The 18,767-nt window shown below is 42.2% G+C and overlaps 1 protein-coding gene across 7 annotated transcripts in view; it reads right to left on the reverse strand.

The window, feature by feature from the left end:
- Positions 1 to 1,348: 1,348 nt before the first annotated feature.
- Positions 1,349 to 18,767, reverse strand: part of GPD2 (glycerol-3-phosphate dehydrogenase 2) — a 95,210-nt gene continuing 77,791 nt past the window's right edge. For 6 of the 7 annotated variants that reach the window (XM_039335402.1, XM_039335400.1, XM_039335398.1 and 3 more), the window contains 6 exons: positions 18,021 to 18,152; positions 16,426 to 16,584; positions 14,063 to 14,175; positions 12,913 to 12,991; positions 12,698 to 12,796; positions 1,349 to 4,574 (listed from right to left, as the gene is read on the reverse strand). In XM_039335402.1, coding sequence (XP_039191336.1) covers positions 4,449 to 4,574; positions 12,698 to 12,796; positions 12,913 to 12,991; positions 14,063 to 14,175; positions 16,426 to 16,584; positions 18,021 to 18,152 — 708 coding nt within the window. In that variant the 3' untranslated portion in view covers positions 1,349 to 4,448. Of the gene's footprint in view, positions 4,575 to 7,292; positions 7,670 to 12,697; positions 12,797 to 12,912; positions 12,992 to 14,062; positions 14,176 to 16,425; positions 16,585 to 18,020; positions 18,153 to 18,767 lie in introns of those variants that run through there. The other variant, XM_039335404.1, reaches the window with a different exon arrangement.

Here is an 18,767-nt window from a genome sequence, read left to right on the forward strand (position 1 = left end):
CCTAATCTAGGGGTAAGCAACCTTGGCTCTTTTATGACTTGTGGACTTCAACTCCCAGAATTCCTGAGCCAGCATGGCTCAGCTTGGAAACCTCTCCCTTTCCCCTCAGCATGGCTGGCTCAGGAATTCTGGGAGTTGAAGTCCACGAGTCATAAAAGAGCCAAGGTTGCCTACCCCTGCCCTAACCCTATCCCCACAAACTATGGCTAGTCTATCAAAGCTTCTCATTCTTCTTTATGCAAGGGCCTACCTTGTAAGCACTGCTGTAGATACACTAACATCACTTTGATATTTCCAGGACCGTTTGTGTACCCCTTTCTTCCAAGGTTTGAAAACTAAAGTCCCCATTACAGATTCACTTCAATAGGTTCACTTTATCCTAAATTCTTCACGGGCTCTAAATCGATTGAAAACCAGCAATCTCTTCCTACTGAGAGGTCACGCCAGAAAAAAAAAGCATTAATAAATTTAATAAAAATAAATGTAATACACATTTTAATAAAGATACCACTTGGTAGAAGAAAGGCAGTGGAACTCTGGAAGTTTTGGATAAAATGGTAGATGTGGAAAGATGCTTTTCTGTCACGCTACTTGTTATGCAATAAAGATTGTGTCTGCTTGTGACAAGGCAAGCACATATCCCAGATGCAAGAATTTTTTAATTACATGCTCGTGCATGTATGGCTACAAAGTGTACGGGGAAAAAAAATCTTACTCCAAGAGTAAATTAGAAACTATAAAAGAATATGACAATTATAACATTTTCATTAAAATTTTATAAACAGTTTTGCTGATTTACTTTCACCGAAAATACATGGCCTTTTTCCATGTCAGAACATTTGTCAGGATTTGGCGACTCTGGGCTAACCTGACATGTAAGATGATCAAAATGGATTATGTAATCTTTTCCATTTATTTCTATTGATTTTAATCATGATAAAATTCATCAGGGTGGGCTGGGAACGTGGCACCTGAGGAGAGGTGGTTAAATGAAAAATTTAAAAAAATTAAAAAGTCTAACCAGGAGACAATCTGTCATTTGCTTATTATCCGGAGGAGGAGGAGAAGTGTGGAATGTTGTAGTAGCAACAAAACATGACAATGACAATATCTGTTATTAATACTGCATGACAGGCTTCTCTTTAATATGTCCTTCTAAATATAAAGTTAAGGTCAAGAATTCATATCATTTCTTAAAAACTGAGGTTTAAGAGATTGTTTTAAACTTTTTTTTAATCACAAGGAAAGAAAAGAAATCAAGGAAAAAAGAAGGTAGCTGGGGGTGGGGTTTCCGAGCTAATCAACTTTATTTCCGTAACTGCCACTAACATCAAAATGCCAACGAGTGGACCATTTTAATCAGTTTTATTGATTCATGCTTTCAGATCTTATTCAGTTAAAAACAAGGCACATTAAATACATCCTCTTATTGCTCTATAAATGCATGCAGCTCATTCTGTATATCAAAAGTAATAAATAATGGCAATAAAACACCAAGACAGTTATAAAAATGACAACCCAGCCTCAAACACAGTATTTAGCAGTCCAATCCTGAACAATAACCCAGCACAATACATAAAAGTGCCAGATGGAAAAACATGCGGTATATGTATATGTATACATATGCATATATGCATAGATAAATGTGTGCTTACCTATTCATCCCCACACACAACCACTACAGAACACCCTGCTCCTGTATTTCTTTGTTTTCAAAACAATTGTACATCAGTATCACACCAAATTACTGTTATACAAAAAAGAGCTTTGTGCTTCCTATACATTCATGTATATTCCCTTCCAAATATACAAAGAAATACTATCACAGAGAAACCAAGTAATTCCAAGAGTCTACTTTTAACTGAAGTGAGCAAATGTATAAAATGATGTGGGGGAATAAAATTTTCCCTTCCCATAGGAAGCCGAGGGGTGTGTTGGCTAAAACATTTCCTAGAGTTCAACTAGTTTTATGCAGGCAATGCGTAAAAGAAATCATGGCTTCTTGATCATGGTGTAATGGCATCAATAGGAAAACATGGCAGACCCTGTGAAGAGACCTTTGCTGGGTTTAGGACAAACATTAGACATTACGCCAATGTCTGGTTATCAGAGAAGTCTATTTCTAAAGGTGTGCACGCAAATGCTCATTAAAACTCTTTGCTAAGAACTGTGATAGATAGCCTTGGTATATATCAGCCCTATGATCCTCAGCCTCACTATATTTTGGGTGTTTGCTTAACCCTCAATGTTTCACATGGACAAGATGCACTTGGATCCATATATCTGCCATTAATCTTTTGCCCCAAACACTGAAAAATGTTGCATCCATTATTAATTAAATGTGTAATGACCGGCATCTCAACTGTTTTTCTGGACCTCTCCACACTTCAGCAATCTTAGAAGAGTTATTTATAATAGCTTTTTGTTAAGGTTTGGCATTTTTTGGTCAAAGGAAAATGGAACGAGCTGAAAGTGCTATGTAAAAATCATCCAATATATGTTGGTGATGGGAGGTAGGGGAGGAGGAGAAAGATCTACCACAAAGATACCCCAACTCTTTGTGCTCAAAGAGAGATCTCCTACTGTCAAATGCAGGCCCAGTTTAGGCCTGTATTCCAAGTCATTCTGAAGTGCTCCAGGCCTAAAGAGGAGGAGATTCTTGCTTTGGCTTCCATCTCTACTCTTAACCTATAAAACACAGGATTGACATTTCTTGATCATAACGGTAACTTACATGGGAAATGGTCTGCAGAGAATTTTGCTAGAGGGCATTTTAGAATTCTACCTTTTAATATCCTTTATGAAGACCTTGCTCCTTTCCTTCAATGCTGTCTAAATTTCCAAATAGAAAATAGGAGTGCTTCATGCTAACGGCTGGGCTAGGCTGGACTGGGCAGGGCAATGTCTACTTCTAGCAAGAGATGCCCTTAATATACTCAAATTTTGAATATAGAGTAAATCTGAATTTTAACTTTATTTTTATAAATGGCCCTTTCCTATAGATTGCTCTGAAGAGTGAAGAAATGCACAGCACTGAAACACTAATATAAGTAAATGACAGAATTTGGATCTGCAAGTTTAAGTACTACAACTCTTACTGATCTATAAATTGCATTGGAATATTATTATTAAAACCTGTAACAAACAACAAATGAGCAAGGCCATCAGAGATACAAAGGCAAAATTTCCACGGTAACATGACTTTGTTCCTTTTAGGTTTGTACTTTGCTGTAATTTTATTTTCTAAATAGAAAAGGGCATACCTTTTACTGATTTTGCTATTAATTTATCATTGTAATCTGGAAGCATTTTTTTCACCTAAATTCATTTTAAATAATATGTAAAAGTATTTTTTTTAGAAAATAGCCTAAATAGTCTAAAACTGAACCAGCAATCCTAGCAAGAAGGTAATGTAATCTTGCCTAATATTTCTTCACTATTTTTCTGAGGAGTTATGGGGCACCTACCACAAATAAAATAAGATTTCAGAAACCTTTTTCTTATGAAAATTTCAGAGCAAACCAAAACCACCCACATGATACAGGATTTAGCTCTTTTTTTTTTCTATACACAAAATGTACCAGGGAAGGAATGGCTTCCTTCTTTCTACTGTAAAGTAAAAAAGCACCATTTGATATGTTTATTTTCTATTTTATGCTGGCTTTTTTGGGTTTAGAACACTTTTGAAGAATTAGGCCCTGCATATCCTCTTATTAAAATACAATTGTATCACTGCAATTCCTTGGTTGGACATTATACTTCTATTTTGGAATACAGTCTACGAAAATTCTAAATGCAAGCACTCTCCTCCATGATAAATCACTCATTTTTATGGTGTGCGCTTTTTAATAGACTGTGGCCATTATAAAAAATGTTTGTACCAAAGTTCTAGGCAAGCAATGAATATTTAGCACAATGTACTTCTCTGAAAGGATGGGGAGGGAAAAAAAGTATTTGGACATTTAACAAAAAAAGTCCATTTTTAAGATACTAAAGGCATGCTGGCATCGTCCACTTTTGCCTGGTTAATGTATCAAAAGGCAGAAAGGGAATGGAGAGAGGACCCTATTAACGTAGAAGACGAATTATTTTTGCAAAAAAGAAATCTACATTCATGTCTGGTTGTCACATGGATCCCTTGCCATGGCTTGAGTGTTCATCTCCCAGGATTAGCCCGGGGGGGGGGAGGGGGGGAAGATGGACTATTTCTTCTTTTCATCGTCTTGTTTGGCATGGATGCTAGAGAAAGCCATTTCAACAGGCCGCCAGTCAAGTAGACTCTTCACACAAATGTAAAAAGGAGAGCTGTACAATGTGACTTTCTGCACACAGTCGCTCAGAGTGAGGAGAAGCAGAAACATCTGAAAGCAGTGGAATGTTTTTCAGCATTGAAAGAGGCAACCAGGGGGCGCCCCTTTTTATAGCTGTAAGCCCCTCCACCTCCCAACTCACAGTCCACCACAACTCCGGTCCACTGAAATCACTTCCCGCTGATGAATATTTTCTTCAGCTGCTTTCATAAGTACGGCAAGCCGGCTTCCAGATACATATCCTTTCTGAATAGCAGTCATGAGCTAAAGAGGCAAGATAGAGAAAGCTTTAAGGTCAATACTCTGTGTCACTGCATTATTAGATGATGCCTTCATCTTCACATCCCTGCTTAAAAGCCTTGTCTTATATTAATTTGTCATAGCTCTACCAACTTGATGATGCCCATTTTTCCTAATTTTTTTCAACATTACATATGCCCCAATGACTTCAGAACTGCCATACTTCCTGGAAATAAAAGATTGCAGGATTGCAATACCCGTTTGCCAGAAACAGAGCAAAAAGAGATGTGCTTTTTTGTACCCTCCCCCCCAAAAAGTAACTACCCTATAATATAGAATCAGTCTCCATATTTATTTTTATTTCCCATTTCCCCCATCAAACCCTGTATTCCTTTTGGGTTGTTAACTTCTGTTTTGTAAGCCAAAGGGTAGGGACTGATATGTAAACCATTCTGACATACATTTTTTTCCTCTCTCCTGAACAACAGAATAAAAATGGTTTCAACTACAACATCAGAAGCAGCAACATAAATACATCTTTTTAAGGAAAGACAGTTCCATGGAAATAAGACAGCAGGATAAACAGTTTTCACTTCTTACACCAGCCTTCCCTTATCTGGGGCGCTTCCCAGAATTCCCAGCCAACATGGCCTCTGCTGAGAATCCTAGAAGTTGATGGCCATGTATTTGGAGGGCTCTCTTACATTACAGCCAATTCAAATAAGCTCCCTCTTAAACAAATATGGCACTCTTTCCAGCATCATATTCTCCCTAAGGAATTTGAAGAGAAGAAAACTAACAGATTGGAGAGCAAGCCTGGAGAAGGTTGAAACGTGGCCATGAAATGAGACTACTGCTCTTAAAAATATTTAAAAGTAAATTCTATAGCTTTGGAGCTATAAATAAGAGATGCGTGTACAATTAGGTGAGGTTTTTTTTTTAAATAATTGGCATAATTTAAATCATACAGCAGATTTTTTCAACTGCTCTAAAAATTGTTCAGAGAACAGGCTGCTTTCTTTCTTTCTTTTCTTTCTCTTTCTTTCTCTCTCCTTCCTTCCTTTCTTCCACATTTCTGCATTTAGATTCAACAGTGCTTTTATCTGCAGCCCATCTTGAGAGAGACAATTACCATTTTCCTTTGCCTTCATCTTGTTTGTTTAACGTGACATGCAGTGAAGAAAGGGCTGACATGGACCGAAATCCCCAGCATTAATTTATCTCATGTTCTGCATTCATCATTGCCACGGCACAGGAAGGACCTGGCAGTCAATTGAAAAACCTGACCAAGAAAGGCTCTGCAAAAATAAACCTGGCGAACAACTGAAAACAAATAAGCAGCTGCTTGCATAAAAGGAGTCAAAGGGACACTTGGAAACATTTTGCAAGTCTCTCTACAGCCCTCAAATGTGTATCATGCCACATACGAGTTTTTTGGGGAAAAAACAGGCATGTGCTCTTTTGTTCTATTTCACACTAAATCATCCCCTCTGATTCACAGAATAATGGAACAGTTTATAGGACAAATGGTACCAAATAGCTCAATTCCAATGTCATCACAAAAGCAGGATAGTTTAGCAATAAAAATCTACTGCAAGCTCCTGCTGATGCCTCTTTCTTCCCTATCCTCCGAACTGACTTCCTGTCTGTTCATTTGCCGATCTTCTCCTCCCTTTCCTGGCTTTTGACAACCACAGATCACCACATCAAGAACTGGGGATCCCTACGATTGGCTGTATTTTTGCCTGGTGTAGCATAAGAAACCTACTTCAACCAACGAAGATCTTAGCAAATGGACCGACTTATAATGAAAGACGTGGTCCTTCATATAGTCCAGTGATGGCAAACCTTTTAGAGTCCGAATGCCCAAACTGCAACGCAAAACCCACTTATGCATCGTCAGGTGCCGGGTGGGTGTGGCCCATTGGCTGGGTGTGGCCTATTGGGTGGGCATGGCTGCAGTGGTAATGGCAAACTGGGTGGGGCTAAAAAGTTCGATCAATCGATTCCAATTTTGCAAGATCTTTTTTTTCCCTGCCAGAAGTTGAAATTGACTGATTGAACCTTTTTTTTTTTTTTTTTGCACATGGCGGCAGAGGCCTAAAGCGAAAAGGTTTTACAAAACCCAGCTGAAGGCCTAGGACTGGGCGACGGCATGCGTGCCCACAGAGAGGGCTCTGAGTGCCGCCTCTGGCACCCGTGCCATAGGTTCGCCACCCCGATATAGTCAGTCTCCCATCTACTCAAGGTTGTAGACGTCAATCCAAATATCTCACGTAGCGACCAATAAGCAAGTCTGCAGATCTTTCAATGCAGACATAGAATCAATGGCTGTGTTTTATACAGTAGCTCAGTTGCTGCATTGCTGCCTTTTCTGAAATAAATAAATAAAATCTTGCACCAATTGTAGCTTTCCTACATTTTTCAGATGTAGTCCTATGTAGGGCATATTCTAATACTGAGATGTAATCAAGGTGTAGATAATTGTCACCAAATCAACCAGGAAGGGACCCTTGACATCACAGTGTAAAGGTGTTGAAGGCAATTTGTTGCTAGCAATAAATTCAATGGATGAGATCAAGAAGCACTCTCAGACTGCAATGCTGCTCCTACAATGCGAACCAAAATTTAAATTCTTTTTTTTTCAAATTTTATTAAATGTACATTTTAAAAACAAAAATGGACATGATTCAACTTCCCTGGCTTCAACAGTGCTATTAGTATTACCTTATGTTACAGAAAGAAAGACAGAAACTTAAAATACATTCTATAACAGGACAGAGTATAACAGACTTTGAGTATAACATCTGTAAATTTTTTGATAAACCATTTTTCAATTGTCAACGCTGTATTTACATATCATTCAGTTGTGTCCTAATATAAGTACTAATAAAAAGTCCTTATAATATCAACTAGTCAATCGATAATCATCTCAGCGATCCTCCTTATCTCTAACCAATCGTACAAATTTTTCCAAATTTCATAATACTCTGTTTCAGTTTTATCTTTAATCTCTAGGGTTGAGCTGTCCATTTCAGCGCAGGATAAAATTTTACTTATTGTTTCTTCCTCAGTGGGGGTTTCCTTTCCTTTCCATTTTTGGGCGTATGCCAATCTTGCTGTGGTTAAAATATGCAGTAGTAAGTAAAAAGATGCTTTGCTGAGTTTATCATTAATTATCCCTAATAAGAAGATTTCTGGTTTTAAATCAATTTTTTGTAATAATATTTCTTTCAGCCAATTTTTAATCCGATTTCAAAAATTTTGCTCCTTTGAACATTCCCACCACATGTGATAGTCCCTGGAAGCCTTCTACACTTTCAGCATGTTGGTTATCTATTTTTGCTAGCCTAGTAGGGGGAAGCTGCCATCTATAAAACATCTTGTATAAATTTTCTTTGTAGGTGGCTAGTGTTAACCTCCTGTTTCTGTCCCATAATGATTGCCAATTATTGTCAATACTATAACCAAAATTTCTACTCCAGATTAACATTGTTTCTTTTACCTGTTCGTCTAACAAATCTTGTTCTAATAGATCAACGGTTCTCAACCTGTGGGTCGCGACCCCTTTGGGGGTCGAACGACCGTTTCACAGGGGTCGCCTAAGACCAGGGCTTTTTTTCTCATAGAACGCTCAAAACGGCATTCTGGCACCTTTAATCTATTGAATAGATTAAGAGTCTATGCAATAGACTCTATTCTATTGGCTTTCGAAAGCCAATAGGAATTGTCCAGACCTGGTCGTTAATGGCTATCTCTGCACTGCTGAGCGCACCAAAAGATCCAGCCCACAAGCAACGATAATGGGGGAAACCAGATTCACTTAACAACCATGTTACTAATTTAATCTCTGTCTCTGTCTTTCTTTCTCTCTCCCTCTCTCTCTGTCTCCCTCTTTCTTTCTCTCCCTCTCTCCCCCTATTTCTCTCTCCCTCTCCCTTTCTTTTTCTCTACCCCTCTCTCTCTTTCTCTCTCCCTCCCTCTTCCTTTCTTTCTCTTCCTCTTTCTCTCTCCCTTTCTCTCCATTTCTCTCTCCCTTTCTCCCTTTTTCTGTCCCTCTCTCTCTCGCTCTCCCCCTCTATTTTTCTCTCCCTCCCTTTCTTTCTCTCCTTTTCTTTCTCTCTCCCTCCCTATCTTTCTCTCCGTCTCCCTTTCTTTCTCTCTCTCCCTCTCTCCCTCTCTCTCTTTCTATCCCTGTCTCCCTTTCTTTCTCTCTCTCCCTGCCACTCTCTCTTTCTCTCTCTCTTTCTCTTTCCCTCTTTCTCTCCCTCTATTTCTCTCTCCCTCTCAAAGATCCTTAAAATCCTTAAAAGTTATGCTTGGGTGGAAGACTTTTTCTTTTACAGATGGGGTGGGTTGGCAGACAAGTACTCAAAAAAGGGGGGAGATAGGCGTCCACTAGCTAGCTTGAAGTTTGAACGACTTCTTTCTCTTGCCACTGGCTTCTAGGACCAAAAGACATCCAGCACTGCAACCAGGCACCCTGGACTGGCCATTCCAGGGCTTCCTGCATTGGCTGACTTAGTTGTCTGCAACCTCCTGTTGTCGCTTGAGGGAGGGAAAGGGACACGGGCAGGAGAGATTCCTCCTTTCTCATCCGAGGAGGGAAGTTATGTTGGACCGTTGACTCTGTGTCGAGTCCCGTGGGCCCAACATTCGCAGGCAGGCGAGAACCCGCCCGCCGAACCGCCACCTCCCCATCGCTCTCCATGCCGTCCGGCTCCGTCGCCAGACCTCCCAGCTGACAAGCGCACATTCAGGGGGGCGCCAGCTGACGGGCACAAAAGATTGGTGCCACGGCAGCCTCCCAGCCACCCGCTTCTTCGGCTGGAGCAATTGCCAGGGCTTGCATGGTTCCCGGCGGTGGGGAGCGCATCAGCAGCCATTGGGGACACCAGCGGTTCTGTGCCACGGAGGCTTGAGGTGCGGGACGTGGAGCAGCACGGTGCCGTGGGAGACAGCAGGACAGGGGGAGGGGTTATCTGCATCCTGCCGTCTGAACTCTGGAAGCTTGCCTGAATGAAGAATTTTAGGGGGAGTTGAAAGCGAGACAGGTTCCTAAGAATATGATGTGTGAGGTATCAGTGGCGGGCTGCCCGCTGGAGCAGCTGGTGCTGCCACCCCTGCCCCCATACCCCCACTGCCTCGCCAGCCCCGCCGCCCACCCTGCGCAGCCCCTCCATGTAAAGTGGGCCCCGCGGTTCCCACAGCACCAGCTGCACACCACACTGATGGTGCAGAGCTTGTGGTTGTCAAGCCAGATGCCAGTGCACGACGGTGGGAGGGCAGGGCTGCGGGCAGGCCAAGGTGGCGGCAAGCGTCGTGGGCCAGGCGCTCCAGGGCAGCCATGTAGGCACACAGGGTGAGGCAGCGGCGGCAGGTCCAGCTGTGGCTAGGCCACCAGCTGGCCCAGCCCAAGGAAGGTCAGCCACCCGCCACGCCCTACGCGCACAACTTTCGCGCCCAGTGCCCGCCGCTGCCCCACCAGCACCACCTCCACCGCCACCTTTCCCGCGCAGCCCCGCTTGTCAAGCGGGGTCTGCAGCTCCCACAGCAGCCGCAATGCACACCAATGGCGCACAAGGTGAGCACGAGGCAGGTGAGGACATGTTTTCTGTGCTTCAGTGCTTGGCTCTCCATGCTGCAGCGCGACATGGAGAACCTGGCTTACATGGGTGAGCACGAGGCAGGAGTGCACATGGACTCCGCTTTTTTGGCAGGGCAGAATTAAGTGCTGCTCCCCACCTCTCACCCCTGGTCCTCTTTTACTTACAAGTAGGAGATGGCGTAGTTGCTCAGCAGGGAGGGGTGAAAAGTTCCTGCAAACTTGCCTTTGCTGCAGACAACTTGCATGTGCAACGTTTGCAGGCTGGGTCTTTTGGCACGCTCAGCAGTGCAGAGATAGCCGTTAACAACCAGGTCTGGACAATTCCTATTGGCTTTCGAAAGCCAATAGAATAGAGGGAGTAGCACAGCTCATGGAAAAGTTGAAAAAAATCCATCAAAAAAAGGTGCCGGAACGCCCTTCTGAGCGTTCTATGAGAAAAAAAGCCCTGGTCTTAGGCGACCCCTGTGAAACGGTCGCTCGACCCCCAAAGGGGTCGCAACCCACAGGTTGAGAACCGCTGGGTTAAGGAGAGGGACATATATAGCAATTTAAGTAGCTGTACTTAGAGAGAATACAATGCATGACAATGAGTTGGGCTAAACCAAGAGCCAAACAGCGACAACAATGCAAAACTTATTTTTTATCCCAGGAAGAAAGGACATTGTTGGCTCTAGAAGGGTAAATTTCCCTCCAACTTGCATTTTAATGGTTTACAGACGTATTTTTAAAAACGTCTCAGTAAAATGATGAACTGAAGGTTTCTCAGAGGAAAATGTAAATTATTGTTCCTATTGCTAATGATCCCACTTGTGGGTTATCACTCCAATTCAGGACAGAACTTCAATATAGGCGATAATTATTTAGATACACTCTGTTTGGAGAACTCTCCAATTGTACGGTTATAGCAAGCTTTGCCAAGTTTTTGGTACCATCTGGAGACTCATTTCTATTCCTAGAACTTAGAGGTGAATTTATGCTGCTGTGCCTCTTTTCTTGTTTTTACAGGTTTTTTTTAACTGCTACTTTTTAGGAGGGCTTATTGTTTTATAACCCATTTTAACAGGTGATAAATTTAAAAATAGTAGTGAAAAACAACACTGACAAAAAAAAACCCTGGTTGAGCAGAAAAGGAAGGTGAAAACGGATTGTTACTTTTTTTTTAAAAAAAAGGCAGAAATTGCTGGAGCAATTCAAAATTTAAAGTGTTGACTAATATATATTCAGAAACCAAAAATGCAACATTTTGCCCAATGCCGTACTAGCACTAGCTACAACTGTACTGTAGAAAAGTTCCCCAAACTGGGTGTTAACTACTGAAAGTTCCTATCCTGAATAGCAACACTATGAGTAATAGCCACAAGTGGGATCAGGAGCAACTGATTTTATACTTTCCTCTGACTGGACAATTACTGCTTATAAGGAATCTTTCAAAGATTCTAAGTAACAAGGTAAAGGTCAGATTTTAATAAAGTCTGACAAGATAATAAAAGTCAAGAACCCGAAAGCCTTCCTGCTTTACTTTTTCCAGACGATGACCTGAAATCATTTCACCACTCTTATTTTGGTATTTGGGGCAATTCTCCCTCTTTCATACTTCTATAATACTGTGCAGCTACTGCAGAGACCGCACACCATAAGATCAGCCCAGATTAAACATATGAGCCTCTTTCCTACCTGTCCAAAATAGCTTCATATCTGGTATACATGCAAGTTAACAGAGCTAACAGGGGATGCAGCATAAAAGATGTAGGTTTAAGAAGAGACTGGACAACCACTTGTCTGAAATGGTATAGGGCAGGGGTAGGCAACCTTGGCTCTTTTATGACTCGTGGACTTCAACTCCCAGAATTCCTGAGCCAGCATAGCTCAGCTTGGAAACCTCTCCCTTTCCCCTCAGCATGGCTGACTCAGGAATTCTGGGAGTTGAAGTCCATGAGTCATAAAAGAGCCAAGATTGCCTACCCCTGGTATAGAGTTTCCTGCCTGAGCAGGGGGTTGGACTAAAAGACCTCAAAGGTCCCTTCCAACTCTATTATTGTATTGTTATTTAATATGCATGCATTCGATGTGTGTTATGTTTTAGTGACAGAAGGTAATTCATTTGACTGATTGATTTCCTCTAACTCAGTGGTTCTCAACCTTTCTAATGCCGTGACCCCATAATACAGTTCCCCATGTTGTGGTGACCCCCAAGTGGGTGTGGCCACCAATAAAAGGGAGTAGGACAGCTGGGGAAAAGGGAAAAAAATGGCGGACAGCGTGATTTGGTGACCCCCGTGAAATGGTCGTTCGACCCCAAATGGGGTCCCGACCCACAGGTTGAGAACCACTGCTCTAACTGAATCAAAGAAATAATTTCCATTTTGCATCAATTAAGGTGTGGCTTCCATTTTTGACTAATATCTGCCAGAAATTAATGCCTATACACTTTCCCTTCCAATATTAATGAACTGAACATTATGAGTATTGCGAGGCTTTTTTCATACCATTATATTAGATTGATAAAGATATACGTGTATAAATTAAAGGAAGTACTCACTTGCAAAAACTCGTTGAGTTCAACCTGCCCATTTTTGTTCAAATCCACTTCATTCAAAATCTCATGGAGTGCACTTTCATTAATTTGAAGGTTGATGCTCTGTAAAATATATGAAAGGGAGAGAAAAACTCACATGGCTGGATTAAAAACACACTATTAATATCATGCCAGGCAATTCCGATGAATTAAAAAAAAAGAATGAAGTGAAATGTTACCTCTAGCACACGCTGCACATCCAATATAGTAATAAAACCTTTGCCTTCTTTATCAAACATGTGGAATCTTTTTTTGTACCTGCAACACAGATAATGCATGAAAAAGCTATACCCTGACATACTCCACAAGCAATTTTAAACCAGCAAAGAAAAACCTCACTTAGACATATAAAGGATTTTCAACTGGCTTGATCAATGCGCACTTCCACTCCCTCAAACTTCCCTTCTTATAATGCTATTACTTTCCACTGCAGAAGCCAAAGAGATGCTATATTCCACGGGTCTTCGAACTTGGCCCTTTTATGACTTGTGGACTTCAACTCCCAGAATTCCTCAGCCAGACATGCTGGCTGAGGAATTCTGGGAGTTGAATCCACAAGTCATAAAAGGGCCAAGTTTGAAGACCCCCTGCTATATTCCTATAGAAAACATGCTTCCATACCCACGGACAGCCAAATCCAATCTTTGCATGGACAAATTAAACAAATCTAAAGTGAAGGGTGAGGAAAGTCTTTTGCCTATAGCCTTTCAGGTGTGACTCACTTAACAACTGCCTTACTTAGCAACAGAAATTTTAGTGCCAGGCTTAAAACTGGGAGACCAGGAGTTCCAATCCCGCCTTAGCCATGAAAGCCATCTGAGTGACCTTGGGTCGATATCTCTCTCTCTCTCTCTCTCTCTCTCTCTCTCTCTCTCTCTCTCTCTCTCTCTCTCTCTCTCTCTCTCTCTCTCTCTCTCTCTCTCTCCCTCCCTCCCTCCTCCCTCCCTCTCCGTCCCTCTCTCTCTCTCTCAGTCCAATCCACCTCACAGGGTCATTGTGGGGAAGAGAGGAGAAGGAAGGTAAATGTTCACTGCCTTGAGTTATTTGCAAAAATAATAAAGGAGGGATACAAAGAAATAAAAAATGGCTTAACGGCCTCTACCTTTTTCTGACCCAGGGTGAAAATACAATTATGTATGAATTTCTCAGAGAGGGGATAATATCATTCAAATATACCAGGGGGGGGGGGAAGGATCCGGACATGGGCAAATAACATAAATCAAGCACAACTCAGCTTGCAGGGCCGAAGATCCCCTTTTCAGATACCTCATACGATACATCCAAATCCCTGGAAACTAAGTAATAGTCATTTGCCCTGTGTTAAGTTACCTGTCAATATCTCCTGGGGATAAAGTGATTTCACTCTGATCTGTCAGTTGCTCCGACTTTGCCTTGTAGCCCATTTCATAGTACAGGAACTTTTGTGCAGTCGCAAGCTCTTCCTAAGAGGGGGAGAGCACACAACCTGAGCTCTAAGGGTAACAGCAAATATTTACATTCTGAATTTCCCCTTTGCTGGAATGTTTTATTGGCTCCTTTCACTTAATTATAATTGCTGGTCCTTAGAGGAATATCAGCAGTTGATGACCAAAAAGTGCTTAAAGGTGAACAAGGTAATTAAGATTAGGCAGCATTTCATGCTTCAGCTAGATCACTGGTTTGGTTGTACAAGTGTTGATTATCAAGCGATAATTACCCCGGGAGACGTGCAAGGTAAAGAATTTTTAGGGATGTTTCATGCCCTTAATCCATACAGGCAACTCGCAGCGATGTCAGCAAGCCTTGCACTTGCAGACAAAGGGACCACGAGATGGCCTTTACCTTTTGGTACAGTGAATGCCCCAAGTGAGATGTTTAATGCATTTAGTTCTTTTAGGCTTATGGCACGTGCTGATTACTCTCTTCAAGCAGCAAGGTAATGATGGAGCCTGTAATTTGGAAATGGCAAGCTCCTTCCTTCCTTCCTTCCTTCCTTCCTTCCTTCCTTCCTTCCTTCCTTCCTTCCTTCCTTCCTTCCTTCCTTCCTTCCTTCCTTCCCTACTTCCCTACCTCCCTCTCTCCTTTACTTCCTCTACTAGAAGTTCCCAATGTTTACAAACAAAGCAAATATTGAAATAAATTGCATTAAAATTTTAATCAATTTTTATTCAAATAAAAACGTTAGAGACAGGGGTCTCCAACCTTTCCAGCTTTGTATACCGGATAGGGATGGTTCCATGCAAGCAGTGGGCCTGGCTGCTCATGCTCGAAACTCCATTTGTGCAAGCGGCGGGAGCACACACACCCGCTCGCGTAAATGGAGCTTCCTACGCAAGTGCCCGTCGCTCGCGCAAATGGAGTTGCTGCCATTGTGTGCTTGTCCGCCGCTTGCCTGGCCCCTTTCTGAACAGGCCGCAGCCTGGGACTGAGCCCCAGCCCTGGGGTTGGGGAGCCCCCCCCCCGACTTAAAAGATGACTTCGAAAGCAATTAAAATGTAACAAGCAAAACAAATTAGATTAAAATCAACAGTCTGACTCAGTGAGCTTGTACAAAAAGGCATGGCGTAACAGCCTTCCTAAAAGCTAATGAAAAACTCAGGCCCCTTCGCCACGCAGGGAATGTGTTCCAAGGAAGCTAAGCGACAAAAGAGTTGGCTCGATTCTGGCTGACAGCCAGATGAGCTCATGGCAACTGTAGGTGAACCTCCTGGATGATCTCAGTAAGCAGAGAGGGTCATTTGAAGAAAGGCCGCCCCCCCCCTTTATCATTGTCTGCTTTATGCTGCCTTTTATGCTCAAAATCCTGCACTTGAAAACAGGCACCTCTACCTGAAAGCAGCTATCCAGCTGTGAGGAAGGAGCCCTCAGCACAGCATGCAGGCTAGGTAAGACTGCATCTTTTATTTTCAAAAGGCTGGGAATAAGATCCAAGAACTCCTTTTCAAATAGTGAAGGTAAAAAAAAAAAAAGAGAAAAAGTACTTTACAACCCCAGTTCTCTCTCATGCTGAAGCCAGCATGCGTATTGCTGCCTGTCTGAAGGGCTTCTCAACAAACCCTCAATGCTACATTTGTGGATGTTTGTTTAGGAGAACTATAGGTGTGTGCATTTGGCGGAGGGGGGGGGGAGAGAAATGCTTGGCCTGTAACTTCTATGCACTCATTTCCTTACTTTAATTGTAACTGCACAGGGCTTTGTTTTTTCTACAGATACATACGTGCTGTTTGTGGTGGGAAGAGAGTTCCTGCAAGGAGTGTGTGTGTGTGTGTGTGTGGAGGGGTGTTTCTCCCATTTCTCAAAACAAGACTGTGTGGTAGAGCTGAGTTGGGAGATTGGCATAGTTCACACATAACTTTGTCAGTATTTCTTAACCATGACTGGCCACCCATGCAATAGCAGGATCTGATCTGTACATTACAGCAAGAAGAAGTGGACCGGGGCTCAATGTTCACATTAAGAACTGTTAACCCAAGTCAAGACTAGTGATACATATGGACAGTCCCTTTGATGGAGCCCACGGCATTCAGTGAACTCTATATGACTGAGTGGGGTTTTTGCAAATGAGCCTCCCTTACTTTGTCCAGAAACGTGAACCATCACGCAGCCCTTGGTTATTGAGAACGTTATTCAAATTTTCCACCAAAGTCAAATAAAACTCCTTGGAAACATTCTCATAAGCTTCCTGATTATGAAATCAGGAGCCTCTTCAGTACCTTTTTCTTCTGTTCACTCCATTTCAGTTTCTTGCCCATTATCTCAATGATTCTCGGTAAGGCTTCATCGGCAGCTTGGACATTCAGAAAAGCCAGGCGAGTGCGACGAGCAATCATGTCCACTGCAGTGCAAGCATATTCACCGATGGCATACTCGATCTAAAATGTTTGGGGGGAAAAAAATAATAACTGCTTCAGTCTGAGAAATTTACACAAAAGGAATGAAATGCAACGTTCACCTGATAGCAATCCATGTTGGAATTATCTACCACCATTTTTACTCTAGAACGTATTTATCTAGGCTGCTTAACTCAACTTTTCACCAGTTACAAGAGGCCTCTCTCCCCATTCATTCCTTTGGATTACAACCATGATGTACCTGGAATTACAGCTGAGCAAATGTGCACATTTGGGGGAGAAGATTTAACCTCACATGTAAATATCTAAACCAGTGGCCTCCAATCTTTCCAGCTTTGCGGAATGCCGGTGGCGGGGGGGGGGGGAGAGGGAATGGTTCCATGTGAACGGTGGGGGGAGTGCGTGCGCAGCTCTATTTGTGCAAGCAGGGGGCACACATTGCTTGTACAAATGGAGCTTCGCACCCACACCCTTTAACTCAGCGCTCATGCAAGTGGAGATGCATGTGCATGCATGCGCTTGCCCACTGCTCGCGAGGCCTGATTTTGAACGGGACCACAGCCTGGTACTGGACTGTGGCCTAGGGGTTGGGGACCCCTGATCTAAACTTCTCCAATCTTTTACCTTCTGCCAAAGAAGCTTCTTGGATGAGAAGCGAAATGTTTTCAAAGAAAAAAAAACAAGAAAGTCCAGTTGCCTTTTGGAAAAACATCCACTGTTATAGCGTTGACATTTGGGTATCCTACTGATATAATAATAGTAGTAGTAGTAGTAGTAGTAGTAGTAGTAGTAGTAGTAGTAAAGTTGGAAGGGACCTTGGAGGTCATCTAGTCCAACCCTCTGCTTAGGCAGGAAACCCTATACCATTTCGGACAAATGGCTGTCCAGTCTTCTTAAAAACTTCCAGTGTTGGAGCATTCACCGCTTCTGGAGGCAGATTGTTCCACTGGTTAATTGTTCTAACTGTCAGGAAGTTTCTCCTTAGTTCTAGGTTGCTTCTCTCTTTGGTTAGTTTCCACCCGTTGCTTCTTGTTCTGCCTTCAGGCGCTTTGGAAAATAGCTTGACTCCCTCTTCTTTGTGGCAACCCCTGAGATATTGGAACACTGCTATCATGTCCTCCCTCGTCTTTCTCTTCGCTAAACTAGACATATCCAATTCCTTCCTCTAGATCTTTTTTTTGTTCTCCGTTCTTCCCATGATTCTGATGAGATTGACTGATTTCCTACTGGTCGTTGCAAGTACATCTTTCAGGTGTACTCTGTCATGACAGAGTTAAAATATTTCAGAATTTGCTATTAATGTAAGAATAAAACAAGCTTTTTTTCCCTTGGTGATTAGATGAGATAAATGAAGCTTCCGATTTTATATGGCAAGAAACAAACAGAGCCTTCAACACTAAAAGCAAGAATGCAAGAAAGGAGGAAGAAGAGAAGCAGCAACGCAAGACATTTCGTACCTCTGACTCAATATATGGAAACTCGGAGACAAGACGTTTCCCAACGATAGGCCACCTCTTCCCAGTTACCTGGGCTACTTTTGCCACTTCAAAAGCCTTGTCCCCAAATGTATTTGCAAGATGTTGAGCAACCTGTAGAATTGAGAAGAGGTTAAGAGACTGATGCCTTTTGGAAGAGAACTCCATCTTGTTAGGAGTCATCCTTGAAAGCTCTCCCCTTGTCTGTGATTCAACAGCCAACCCAAGATGGTATCAAAGGCAAAAAGCCAACAAGTCAAGAATAAGACTAGTCTATGAATAATTAAAAATTTAAAAAGTAGTCGATAACGTGGTTTGTAAATAATCCCTAACCCTTTGAATACTTTAAAAAAAATCCCTTCTTCCAATGAACTAATATCTGTACTGAGCTGTTAAGGCAACATATGAAAAATTTTGATTAAGGTAATCTATTGCCACTACCTTTTCTTCAAGTGTTTGTTTCGTCCTCTCCTTGCCTTCTACAATAGTTCTTCTCAATCACCATTTCTCTTTATTCCACTTCTTCCACTGCTCTTTTGATTGCTTTACTGTCCTCAGAGCACTCACCAAGTAGTGAGCTGACTCACAACTTGGGGCTTTACTCACTCCCTTTATGTCACGGTCCACAATCGTATTTATAGAAACCGCCTCCACTCATTTTGGGCAAATTATTTCCCCTGCCTCTATTTCATACTATTCAAGGGGATGGAGCTTCAGAGACAAGAAAGT

Source organism: Crotalus tigris, unplaced genomic scaffold, assembly GCF_016545835.1.
Source record: "Crotalus tigris isolate CLP2741 ecotype Arizona unplaced genomic scaffold, ASM1654583v1 scf7180000017641.3106099, whole genome shotgun sequence".
NCBI classification, from domain to species: Eukaryota; Metazoa; Chordata; class Lepidosauria; order Squamata; family Viperidae; genus Crotalus; species Crotalus tigris.